This window comes from Vigna unguiculata, chromosome 8 (genome assembly GCF_004118075.2).
Source record: "Vigna unguiculata cultivar IT97K-499-35 chromosome 8, ASM411807v1, whole genome shotgun sequence".
NCBI classification, from domain to species: Eukaryota; Viridiplantae; Streptophyta; class Magnoliopsida; order Fabales; family Fabaceae; genus Vigna; species Vigna unguiculata.
Genome location: NC_040286.1, coordinates 13,073,419 through 13,086,700, shown reverse-complemented (window position 1 = coordinate 13,086,700; position 13,282 = coordinate 13,073,419). Strand labels below are relative to the sequence as shown.

Genomic DNA, 13,282 nt, shown 5'->3' with positions numbered 1-13,282 from the left:
ATTTAAATACATTAAATATTTGTTTTTTTAATATATTTTATTTTTAGTGTACTTTTCATGCTACACAACAATCGTTCCATTGTAATATAACTTCTTCCTTTCATTTCTAGCACTAGAGTCTCCCCATAATAACACAATTTCTTCATTTTATGTGTTACTAAAGTTTTCCTATAATGGTAGGACTTCTTTATTTCATCACCATCAAATAAGTCTTTCAATAATGGCATAACTTTTTCATTTAATAACTTCAAAAAAATCTCCATAATGACATAACTTTTAATCAAAGTCATCAGATCATGTGATAACTTCACTTTATACGCGAAAGTTTTCTTATTTTAGCACAACTTCAACTCAGATTAAGTGAAATTGTGTTTGACTGACACAACTTTTTTATAATGAACTCATCCCAACCTTTCACGATTTACTCGGAATGGAATTTTTTTAAAATTTGCACTAGTTTTGTAATATCCAAATGGAGTTGCACCACATTGATAAAAAAAACCAAACTTGAATATGTAAGGCTAAATTTTAAAAACTTGCAACTTTATAAAAATGGATGTATAATGCCCAATATATAGCCTTCCAAATAAATAGAAGCATACAAGGACCATTGAAAGCACATACATAGATAATGACCCATTCACTTTTGAGCTTCATCTACTTTTTACCATTATGAACATTACAACCATTTCAAATCTAAACAAGCTCCATCAAATGAAATTTCATTTTTTGTGTGAGCAGATAATTCTTGCTGAATTCCAGTTCTAAATGCTCCAATCCACATGTGATGTGATGTATATATCTAATCAAAGTCATTAAAATAAAAACAAAAATGGCCTTTTGCGAGTAGGTTGTTTCATGATTTCATTTATAAAGACTAATCAAAGTATCTACCATTAAACATAAAGTATGGTAAATAAACTAAAATAGTAGTCTAAATATACAACGTGTTTATCCGTAACGAGTGTATATCGATTAAACTAACATATTCAAATAATGTTTAGTACCCAATGCTCTCATCATAATATTGTTAACTTACGATTTATTTGGACAAATTTATTCCTTACGAAATTCCAAGAGAAAAAAATAAGAAAAAAAATCAATGTAACTTCTTTATAAGTTAAAATGAATAGATGCATAAAAGTCCACTCAACGTGAGTTACAACTCGGACTAATGTCAAGTGTACGTCAATTCAATTGTTTTCTACATTAGTTATTAAAGAACCTATGTTTAAGATTATTGAAGATGATCTTTATTTAGTCATATTTCTTAAATAATCACAATAAATAACTAATCCACAATCATTAATTAGTAAGAACATAAATAACAAAGCTAGACATTAACTGCCTTATAAATTAAAAAAAAAAAAAACGTTAGTGTTGATGAGAAGGTTTAAATGATCAATAACAATTGTTAAATAATGTTACTATGGTTTATTTTTTTAATTAAGAAGAAGAATTAGACAATAAATTATAAATTAATAATATTATATTTGATGGAACGTATTACAAATTTTCACATGAATAAGTGTGATTGATGAGCAACGGAATCAGTAAAGGTTGCAGCAACGGGTTCAAGCGCAGGGCTTTCGAGAGAAACACAATCATTCCAAACACTATCACTTTTACAAAGGATCTGATTCTTCTTTGTCCTATAATCTGGCCTTTGCAAAATGTATTTTGTCATATCATCGTGGCATTGTTTTCCTACATCATTCACAAGCTTGTCACAGCATTCACAAGTAACGGTGTCGTTACCAAAAAATATAGCTGAGAAAATATTAACACCACAATCTGGGTACAACTTAGCAGCACAGTTTTGTAAATATTGTTCGTATGATGACAATGGCCTTGCTGCATCATTTGCTTCCCAAATCATCTCTCTTGAAACTCCTCTTTTCACCATTAAAGTAAGGCTAATTGTAAGAACTACTATGACACAAAATTTGTTGAATGTAGCCATGCTTTCGAATCATGGTTTTCAAATGCTTTGGAACACTGCATTTATACCACAATTTTCGTAACATTTTTACTTTAATCACTTCTCATAACTTTTATAATTCATTTGTGTTAAAAGTTTGATAAAACGTATGATTATAACTTAATTCATGAATCAACAGTTTTTCATATTCCTTATGTTTCCATGCAAATTAATTGTTTCAAATATAAATGCATAACACCTTCACAAAACTTACTTTTTACTTTATTCGAAAAAATAACCTAGACCTATATAAGTAAATAATGTGTATATGATGAAATCATATTCTTATATTTAAAGATAAAATATATTTTTAATAATCTAAGATGGATATATATATATATATATATATATATATATATATATATATATATATATATATATATATATATATATATAAGTCATTCATAATCAATTTTATCATATGCGAGAAAATTATTCATTTTATCTTCTTCTTTTTTTCTTAAGGAGACATAAGCGTAATGACTCATTTTATATGACTTTACTCCGACAATACATAATTAGGTTTTTGTTTAAAATAGTGGAGACAAATAGAGGATGGAAAAGAAAAGAAAAGAATAAGAATAAGAGATAATAAATGACTGGAAATAGAGTTTATTTTGTTGAATAGAAAAATTATTTTACTTATTATTATTTTATGGTTATTAATATTATTTTATAAAAATAATAATAATAATAATTATTATTATTGTTAATAAATATAACTAAAGATTGTTAATACAATCTAGAGGTACTAAAATGTACTTTACCTCAAATTATGATAGTACTAAATGCGATTAGTCATTGGACTAATTATTTCATATTTTTATATTAGTAGTTATATGCTTATAATCTAATGATGCTCTTTATTTAACTAATTTTTTACGCGTACTTTAGCAGAAAGATTAATAGAAAAATAAATACCAAACAATTCATATAAGTTAGTATATTCATAAAAAACAATGTTTAAATATTTTCTACATATAAAATAGAAATATATATATATATATATATATATATATATATATATATATATATATATATATATATATATATATATGATAGGTCAAACTAAGGTTAATAATTAAATAAATCCAAGTATAATGTCAAACACACTTTATTATCAAACACTACCCAAGATGTGACAATTGTGTAGTTATGAAATAATGTGATTGATGGAATAAAACTTGAATTATACAGGCGTGAAAGCTTACATTTAAAAGAGAAAGATTAAAATGCATGAGACTAAACATGTAAAAAAAGAAACAACTTAAATTCGACAAAATGAAGAAACTTGAAGTATGTCTTAAAAGCTGGATGGATCTATCAAATCAATAATTTCAATAGAAAACATTCTCCATGGTTGATTTTATAAGCTTGTGGCACGTGGAGATTATAGCACCACAACAAGAATAAGTTGCAAAAGAAAAGAAAAAATGAATTAACAAGATGGAAAGAATACACTACGTTTAGAAAGAGTTTCATAGGATAAGTGTTACGAAAATTCACTACTTGAAAAGGCTCTTCAAACCAAAGGCATGCTCTCAATATACTCAAAGTACTCTAAGAACATGATTTCTATTAAATTCAAGAGGAACTTTGACCCGCTTTTATAGAATATATTTTCAGCCAGAGGAGAATGAAATAAGTTTCAATCAACGTTTCTAAACGTGAATACATGAAAAGGAATTCTAGATGTGAACACAAAAATAATAATGACATTTAGTGTGAACATAAACTTAATAAAGATATTTAAGACAATGGTCATACTTAATACATCACCAAACACATAATTAAATAAAAAATAACTCCTTAATATTAACACATGGATCGTTGAGACCTTACATAATCTTAAACCCATATAGACTGTCTATCTCAATTATAGACTCTTCAATTGATGCTAACAAAAGCTAATAGTTATTCTTTCTATATCCTATATATGTTTGAGTTGTTTCCATCTAAAGAGAAGATAAAAGCATGTTAAGATCAAGACAACTCATATCAAGCTTCTAGTCACCGAGGAATGAAGTACCTTTTTGTTGATGCAAATGTCACTTTCAAAGTCCTATATGCATCAAGATGAAGATAAATAATGTGATATGTAAAAGAAGTGTTTAACCAAAAATTTAGATTCAGTTTTACACTAAAAAAAAAGTTGGATTGTTGAAAGCAAGCTATGAACACTAAGATTAAGACTGTTTATAAAATACACTAAAGCACATTATGTCATTAATAACAACAAAATTTGTTAAATAATACAATTGACCTACTTTTATATTGAAATTGTTAAAGCATACATAGCTTTCTATAATAGGTCAGTTCAAGGTAAACCGAGTAAAGCCCTCGTTTTATGATGATAGAGTATCTTGTTCCTTTTTAAGATAATTGAATATGGTGTGAGTTGATAAAGAAAGCTAAGTGAAATCCCCACTAGACATTAAGATAGCAAGCTATCTAGATGTGAAGGTTCCTTTCATAAAGCTTAAGAGAAGAAGATGATGGATTGATTCAAAACAAAAAGAAAATGGAAAGCACATAAACCATAGAAAACCAAGAACAATTAAAGGAAGAAGAAAACATAAAATGGAAAGGAAAGAAATGGTAAAAATGTGAGAAGCACGTCATTACAAGGCTAGGCTAGAAGCCATGACAACCTTGAAGATGAGTGGATATGTGCTGCCACTTGCTATGCAAGATAAGGCTTAAAAGTATTCACTCCCTAGGGAGGAAACTCTCACAAATGGTTGAGACACAAGAGTGTTTTTACTTCAAAATGTTCAACCCTTTTACATGTCTAGGAGCACCCCTTATATAGAAGAGTTTAGGGGCCTCTAAGAAAATAAAAGATACTTAAGGATGTCTCTACAAAAACCTAACCCTAGCTTCTAGAAACTAGGTCAAATAAGGTTACAAAAATGAGAGACAAAAGAGCTAACTATGGTGTGTGCAAGGCTAATTTTGTTCTAGCACAAAAGGAGACAAAGAATGTGTCTCATATGTCTTCAAAAAGTGACCAAAGTGTGCAAAAAACAAAGGAGACCAAAGGTACATAGGTACACTTATTTTATGCCTTTTACTTTATGTTTTATGCCTTTGCTTTACTCTCTCCTCCACATCATTTATGCTCCCCAATCACCATGCGCCACCTAGCATTGCTTTTTTACTCCTAATTAACATACAAAGCAAATAAACATAGATTAGCGTTTGGCTTAAGTCAAGTCAACTATAGTCAACAAGTCAAACCTAGTCAAAGGTCAACAAGTCAACTAAAGTTGATTCAACTAAGTCAACTTAGGGAATCAAAAATAGCAAACACAAATGAAAGGGATGAAGGATTAGTGAACTTCCTTTCTAAACATGCTTAGTCTTCTTAAGCATTTGCCTCCATCCTTGGTTGGGGTCAATCCTTCATCATCCTCCCCTCCTTGAGAGAATTTGACCACAAATTCTTTAAGCCTTTGTAGATGGAGCTTGAATTGATTTGGGGGAGGATCTGCGCCTCTCTTTTATGAGCTCTTGTTCCATCCTTTCTAAAGGTTTACCCCTAGCTTTGGTTAGGCCATCTTTATTTTCTAGACTACTCTTCCTTTCTTGTTTGTGCTTTGGGCCTTCCTTTTTGGCTTGAGAAGAGAAGGAAGGATGATGCACATCTTGCCTTGGAAGAATTTTGTTTGTAGGCAAATAACACCTTGGTGAAAGCTTGCCCCTTTTGTTTTTCTTCTTTATCTTTTCTTATTATATTTCTATCCTTATTAACTTCTTGAGGTGATAGAGGTAGTAAAGTTGTCTTTTTCCCATTTATGAAGAATACATAGCTTTCTATTATAAGGTCAGTTCAAGGTAAAACGAGTAAAGTCCTCGTTTTAGGCCTTTAACAAAAGAAGGCCTCAATTATTTTTTTACTATTAATATTTTTCTATTAAATTAATCATAAAATTATATTTAAGAAAAAATGCCTCAATTTTTTAGTATTAATATATCTCTATTAAATTAATTATAAAATTATGTATAAGAAAAAAAAGGCCCCATAAAAATATTTTATTACTAATGTAGCTTTATTAAATTAATTATAAGTTTATGTTTGAAAATAAAATTTAATTAAATTATTATTGTCTGATAATTTTTATTGGTATGAAAAATGATAATTAATGAGTTAAAACTTTATTTAGTAAATTATAATTTTGTTCACGAAAAAGAGAATGATTAGATATTTTTATTCTCTTATAATCAATCTGTATTCTATTTCCTTCTTTTATCTCTATGTGACTTTTCTTACCTCTCATTACTTTCTTCTATTCGAAGAGTCATATTTTAGGGGTTTTAGCGTATTACATTCCTTGAATCTTATCTTGAATCTCATGTTGTCCGTGTGTACCAATTTGTCCATCTTCATTTCTGGTTAGTCTGTTTTTTCTTTCTATTTGTGTTGCTGTTATTTTTATTTTGTTTTGCATTTGTATTAATATTAGAATGTATTTCTTTTGCCCTTTTTTGTTTTTCGGTACTTTTCAATTTACAGACTTCAAGAGCTTTTTTTTCATATATCTTGTCCACTTATTATTGAGTTGAAAAGAACAATAATTTTTGAATTATTTTTATTAATGATTATTCTTAAAATAAACTCTACAGGTTTGTGAAAAAGTTGAGACTTGAGAAGGAGAAAGAGGCTTAGGACTTCAAGATACTCAAGTCTAATATCAAGTTTACTTTCATGACAATCAAAACCTAGTTTTATTGTTTTAATTCATTCGTTTTATATATTATACTTTTTTATTTCATATAAAAATATATAAATATGTCAACTAGAAAATTTGAATCAAGCAATTCAAAAATCCAAAAGAAAAGAAGAATTAAGGCATTAGTTGCATCACAACAAGGAGCGATGAATAAAGTTATAAAAATAGATAAGAAAAATGAATTAAAAAATATAAATTGTTTGAAAATGATTACTCAAATAATACTATTAATAATAAAATTATTATAATAATAATTATTAGAACAATAATAATATTGACATGTATATGAATCAAAGATTATTAATCAAAGACCCAACAATTCTTATAACATATTAATAAATAATAGATAAAAAATAAATGAGGTAAGGAGTAGAAATAGCCTGGATTGAGGCATGCATAGCGCTGTCCTTAGAGAGAAAATGTCCCCACTACACAAGGCAATACAAATACACAATCATATGTATTTCTCTCCTAAGATACAACAACCCGTCAGTTTGATCGAGTGCAACGAAGGATCTCCAAACCTTATGAAACCAATGCCTTAAAGATAATATAGAGAAAAAAAGAAGAAAATTTTGGAGAAAACTCTAGTATCAAGAAGCTAATAGAAAGTTTTTAAGTCTAATTGAAATGATTGCAGAATTTAACCCAATTATGCAAGAACATATTTGTCGAATTAAAGATGATGAAATTCACAACCATTACCTTGGGTATAATATACAAAATGAGTTGATACATTTGTCAGCAAGTGAAATAAAAAAAAATTATAAAAAAATTGGGGATGCAAAATATTATTCAATCATACTTGATTGCACCCCAGATATAAGTCATCAAGAGCAAATGTCTTGTGTATTACAGTGTGTGGATATTTCATCAACTCCAATACAAGTTAATGAGTATTTTTTAGAATTTTTAAAAGTAGATGATACAAGTGAAAAATGTCTTTTTGATGTTATTGTTGATGAATTAAAAAATCTTGAACTTGATATTAACGATCTTAGAGGATAAGGATATGATAATGGATCTAATATGAAAGGAAAACATCAGGGTGTGCAGAAAAAATTTCTTGATATTAATCCTAGATCATTTTATACTTCGTATGGTTGTCATAGTTTAAACTTAGTACTTTGTGATATGGCTAACTCTTGTCCAAAAGCTACATCTTTTTTTGGTGTGTTATGGCGTATATATACTTTATTTTCTTCTTCTACAAAAAAATGTGGAAAATTTTACAAGACCATATACATAACTTAACTCTTAAATCATTGTCACAAACACGTTGGGAAAACCGTATTAAAAGTGTGAAAGCTATAAGAAATGCTTTATTTGAATTAGTTGAAATTAGTGATGATCGTAAAATAAAAAGTGAAGTTGATAGTTTAGCAACTTATGAACTAGAAAACTTTGAGTTTCTGTTAGGTATGAATATTTGGTATGACATTTTATTTGTAGTTAACTCTGTTAGTAAGAATTTACAATCAAAAGATATGTGCATTGGTGAAGCTATTGAACAATTAAAAGATCTTCTTTCATTGTTTGAAAAGTATAGAGAAAATGAGTTTGAAAATGCATTGATTTCTTCCAAGTAAATTACTTTTGAAGTGAATATAAAATCTAAGTTTCATGAAAAACGTATTAGACGCAGAAAGAAACAATTTGATGAAAATGTTAGTAATGAAATTGTAAAATCTTTTCAAGAATCATTTAGAATTGATTACTTTTTGTATATTGTAGATAAAGTAATTACCACATTTCAAAGTAGATTTGAACAATTTAAATATATGAAGATATTTTTTATTTTTTATTTAGTGTTAAAAAATTAAAGTCACTATATTATACATTTTAAAAAAAAAATGCTTAAATTTTGAAAAATCTTTAAAACCTTTAGAACTAGTTTATATAGACATATGGGTGCTTACTCACATTACCTCCATAAATGGTGATCGCTACTCTATATACTTTCTTGATGCTTTCTAACGTTTTACCTGAACTTTTTTGTTGCATCCGAAATCACAAGCTTTCACCATATTTTTACATTTTAAAGCTATAGTGGAACCACTTCGGCACTAAAGTACAATCCATTCAAGCTGAAAACGCAAAAACAATTTGTAGTCTTTCAAAAGTTTCTTCATGCTGCAAGAATTCATCATCGTCTCTCTTATCCACACACGCACCAAGAGAACTTCGGGTTATTGAACACAAACACTGACAGGTTACAGAAACTGGTCTTAGCGTCTTGGCTCATGCATCTCTTCCTTTCAAGTATTGGGTCATGTGTTTCACATGGGAAATTTCTTTCTGCACCTTCAAGATTTCTTTTGTACCTCTAATAAAATTTTTTAAAATTATCTTTTGATCATTTAATCATAGTAATGCAGATCACATCTCCAAATTATATCCATATATCGACTTTTGGTAAAGATGTTTTTGGCCGTCGACGTTCGATAAAGAATATGAAATTTCCAATGTAAAAAAATATATATTGGAAGTTGACTTCTGAAAAAAAAAAATATATATATATATATATATATATATATATATATATATTAATTCTTTTCATCTTTTTTAAATTTAAAGTTTATTTAATTTAATTATATTTAATTTTCATTTTTATTAATTTTTTAACAAATTTTATTAAAGTTAATTTAAATTTAAAAATACAAAAAACTAATATTAAAAAAATAAAAAATAACTAAAATGAAATATTTATATTTTAAATAAAAGTAAAAAAATTCAAATAAAATAGAAAATAATATATATTATTTATATAAATAAAACAATTATAAAAATATTTATAAAATAAATAAAATTTAAATAATAATTTAAATTAAGATAATAAATCTTTAAATGAATATATATAATTTTTTTATATAATGTATTAAAAAATAAATTAAACTAAAAAAATGAAATTTAAAAACAGTTAAACTATATATATATATATATATATATATATATATAATTTCTTTTTGTTTATTTCTTATTTATGTTCATATCTAGGGATGTCAACGAGGTGGGTAGGGTACGGGTCCCGTACCCTACCCGCTGGAAAAATATTTGCCCCGTACCCGTACCCATATCCGTCGGGTATCCGTTATGCGGATACCCGTCTATTTTTTTCATATCCGCGGGTATCCACGGGTATTCGCGGGTATTTACAAAAATAATTTAAAAAATAAATATTTAACCATAATTAGTGCTTAGATCAACAAGTCTCCTTTCTCTGATTGATTCTTGAAAAACAAACAAATAAAAAATCACTACCAATTTATATTGTAGTTTATTTTTTAATAAAATATTAAAGAAATTACTAACTTCATCAATGTCTACCTCTTGCAACATTGTATAAAGTTTCATGTTGTCCAATTTTAATCTAGAAGAGACTTAAAACATAAGAAGTTCAGTAAAAATTTCTAACAATCACTTAATTAAAATATATAAGTAGAAATGTTAATTTCATTACCTTCCATGTTGGTCCATAACCAGTCTTAGAGACACATCAATACCTCCACAGTATATGGAAGTAATTTACTCATTTGTGGGGTAAGAATCTGACCACCATTATTGGATGAAGACTCATAATGTTGTTTACTAATATATATATATATATATATATATATATATATATATATATATATATATATATATATATATATATATATATATATATATATATATATATATATAAGGTAAAGTTTAGCGGGTACGGGTATCCACGGGTACGGATACTATGATACCCGTACCCGCCCCGTTAACATGCGGGTATCAAAAATACCCATACCCGCGGGTAGCGGGTATCCATTTTTATTATCCATTTCCTACCCGTTGCGGGTTTTATCCGCGGATACCCGCGGGTACGGATTTTTTTGACATCCCTAACATTTATAAAAGAAAATCAAATATTCAAATTAAAATATATTTTAAATATTTATTTACTTAAATTTTTGAAATTATAATTAATTTTTTTATACACTAATAAAATACACTAATACATGACTTGATCAAAATATCGCAAAGAACAAATAATAAATATAATAATAAAATTTTGACATAGATCTTGTATCTTTCAAACTCCAATACATGTTGGATGGTGATAAAAAATATTCATGGCAATTATATTAAAAATCAACTACATTTCTACCCTTTCAACTACATTTCTTTGAATAGCTAAATAAATGATGTGATATGTGTTAAGTAGTAAGATGAATTAAATGTTTATGAAATGTGATGCTGAAATTTGGAATTGATTATATGTAAATGAGTAAAAGACCAATATTCTCCACAAACAAACGGGGTGGGTGGAACGGGTACGGGTTTCGTTATCCCATACTCATTCCTATAGAAAAAATTCATACTCATTTTCATATTCAAACTCAACGAGTATCAAATTTTTGTTTCATCCTCATTCCCCTCATTTCCATTGGGTAACGGGTATATTCTTGTACTCATACCCATACCTGTTTTCTAACTACTTCAATATTAATTTTAATTAATTTTTATAAAATAATAAAAAAATACGGTAAAGGAAACATAATATTATCAAATATTCAAATATTAGGAGGATGATTGTTTCTTCGATATCAAATACTTTGAAATAAATTATAATTGTTTACATTTTATATTAAAATACCAAATAAAGTTTCATGAGAACCAAATATTTATTAAATTTGCAAACATTAATGAAACCTAGTTGTTAACATTTAAAAATATTTTTAAAAAAAATATAAAAGAAAATCAAATATTCAAATTAAAATATATTTTAAATGTTTATTTACTTAAATTTTTTAAATTATAATTAATTTTTTTATACACTAATACATGACTTGATCAAAATGTCGCAAAGAACAAATAATAAATATAATAATAAAATTTTGACATAGATCTTGTATCTTTCGAACTCCAATACATGTTGGATGGTGATAAAAAATATTCATGGCAATTATATTAAAGTTTTATATTGTAGTAAATATTATTTATACAATTATAGTAAAAAAATTTATTGATAATGAGTTAGAAAATAAAAAGTAATTAGAAAAAATATATCGAAATAAGATTCTACGTGATGAAAATAAGCAACAAATAAAAATATTAAAAAAGTAACAAATATGTGTCTTAGAAACAATTTAAGAGACTATTAAAAGAAATCGCACAAAGGTAAACAAATATATAATTAAGGGTATGATAAGATGAAAAATACCTTAAAGATCTAAGAAAACTTTTCAAATATCAACATATATATATTCTCAATGGTTGAGAAATAACAAAAATTATTTAGCGAAATAAAAGAGTTTGTTAGATGAAACAAAAATTATTAATAATAAGTAAATTTTTTTTTATATTACCTAGTGAATAAAAGATTTGTGCTATTAAACACTTAAATTAAAAGTATTAAACATTCTCATGTGAAAGAAAATATACAATAAATAAAAATATTACAACATAATAGAAATATTCAAATGTGAGGCATAAAAAATTTTTAATTGACAAATAATTTTAACATAATTATATAAAGATTATAATGAGATTAAAAATTATATTGGAAAAATGCGAATGAGTTTCATGACAAACCAAATAATTAGAAGAAATAGAAAATAAAAAGTATATATATATATATATATAAATATATATATATATATATATATATATATATAAGATTACTTAATTAATTGTGAATATTTTAATAATTTAAACGAGGATAGATATGGCGGAGACATATATTATGACAGTGATATGTACATTTCTATATCCAATTAAAAAAGTCGGTATTCATACCCAAATCCAATCAATACGAAAACGGATTCATATGTACTGTACTGATACTTCAACCACCAAAATCAAATACTATCTAAGAGATCAGACGAGAGAAGCAACCAAAAGCGCACAAAACAACATTTCATGCATTTAAAGAAAAACAAAAAAAGGATCGAGGGCTAGGGTTTAGGGTTTAGGGTTTAGGGTTTAGGGTTTAGGGTTTAGGGTTCCATGTGAAAAATTTTCACCAGAATCAAGTTTGTATATTTTATTTTTATTTTTCAACATGGAAAATGCATGTTCTTGTCTTTGTATGGACGACAGGTTGCATGCTTGTTTGAAATTAATTTATTTAGATTTTTTTTCGGTCCACAAAAATCTAAAAACTAATTCTTTCATGTTCTTTTATACTAAGAAAGATATATAACCACATAAGCTATCAATAGGAAATTAAAATGATAACCCATTTCTCTAACAATGATAACTGATTTTTAATAACAAAATATTAAATTGAGATATCTAAAATTTAAATATTTTATAAAATATTAATAAAGTGGTTGTATAAAATAATAATGCAGTTATGTAAGTATAGAAAATTTTGACTATTTGTTGTGTGAAACAAAAAATATTACTAACCATAAGATAGGATAAGATAAGCGACATAAATAGATATGTACAGGTGGAATTTATGTTGTCGATGATGCATTATGTTGTTACATACCAGTAATGTGTTTTGATCTTAGGTTCTTTGAGTAAAAGAAAAGAAATATATAAAGGTTGAAAGCACCTCAGTAGAAGAAACATCGAGACTAAGTTTATC

General features: G+C 26.7%; 1 protein-coding gene across 1 annotated transcript; it reads right to left on the bottom strand.

Annotated features, from left to right (window-relative positions):
* Window positions 1-1,516: 1,516 nt before the first annotated feature.
* LOC114194865 (protein DOWN-REGULATED IN DIF1 11-like) lies at window positions 1,517-1,963 on the bottom strand. The gene has a single exon (XM_028085270.1). The coding sequence runs from the start codon at window positions 1,961-1,963 to the stop codon at window positions 1,517-1,519; it is 447 nt and encodes a 148-aa protein (XP_027941071.1).
* Between the last annotated feature and the right edge of the window lie 11,319 nt (window positions 1,964-13,282).

What these genes read in the sequence shown, in the direction of transcription:
- LOC114194865 (XM_028085270.1), bottom strand. Translation starts at nt 1,963, where the DNA reads ATGGCTACATTCAACAAATTTTGTGTCATAGTAGTTCTTACAATTAGC.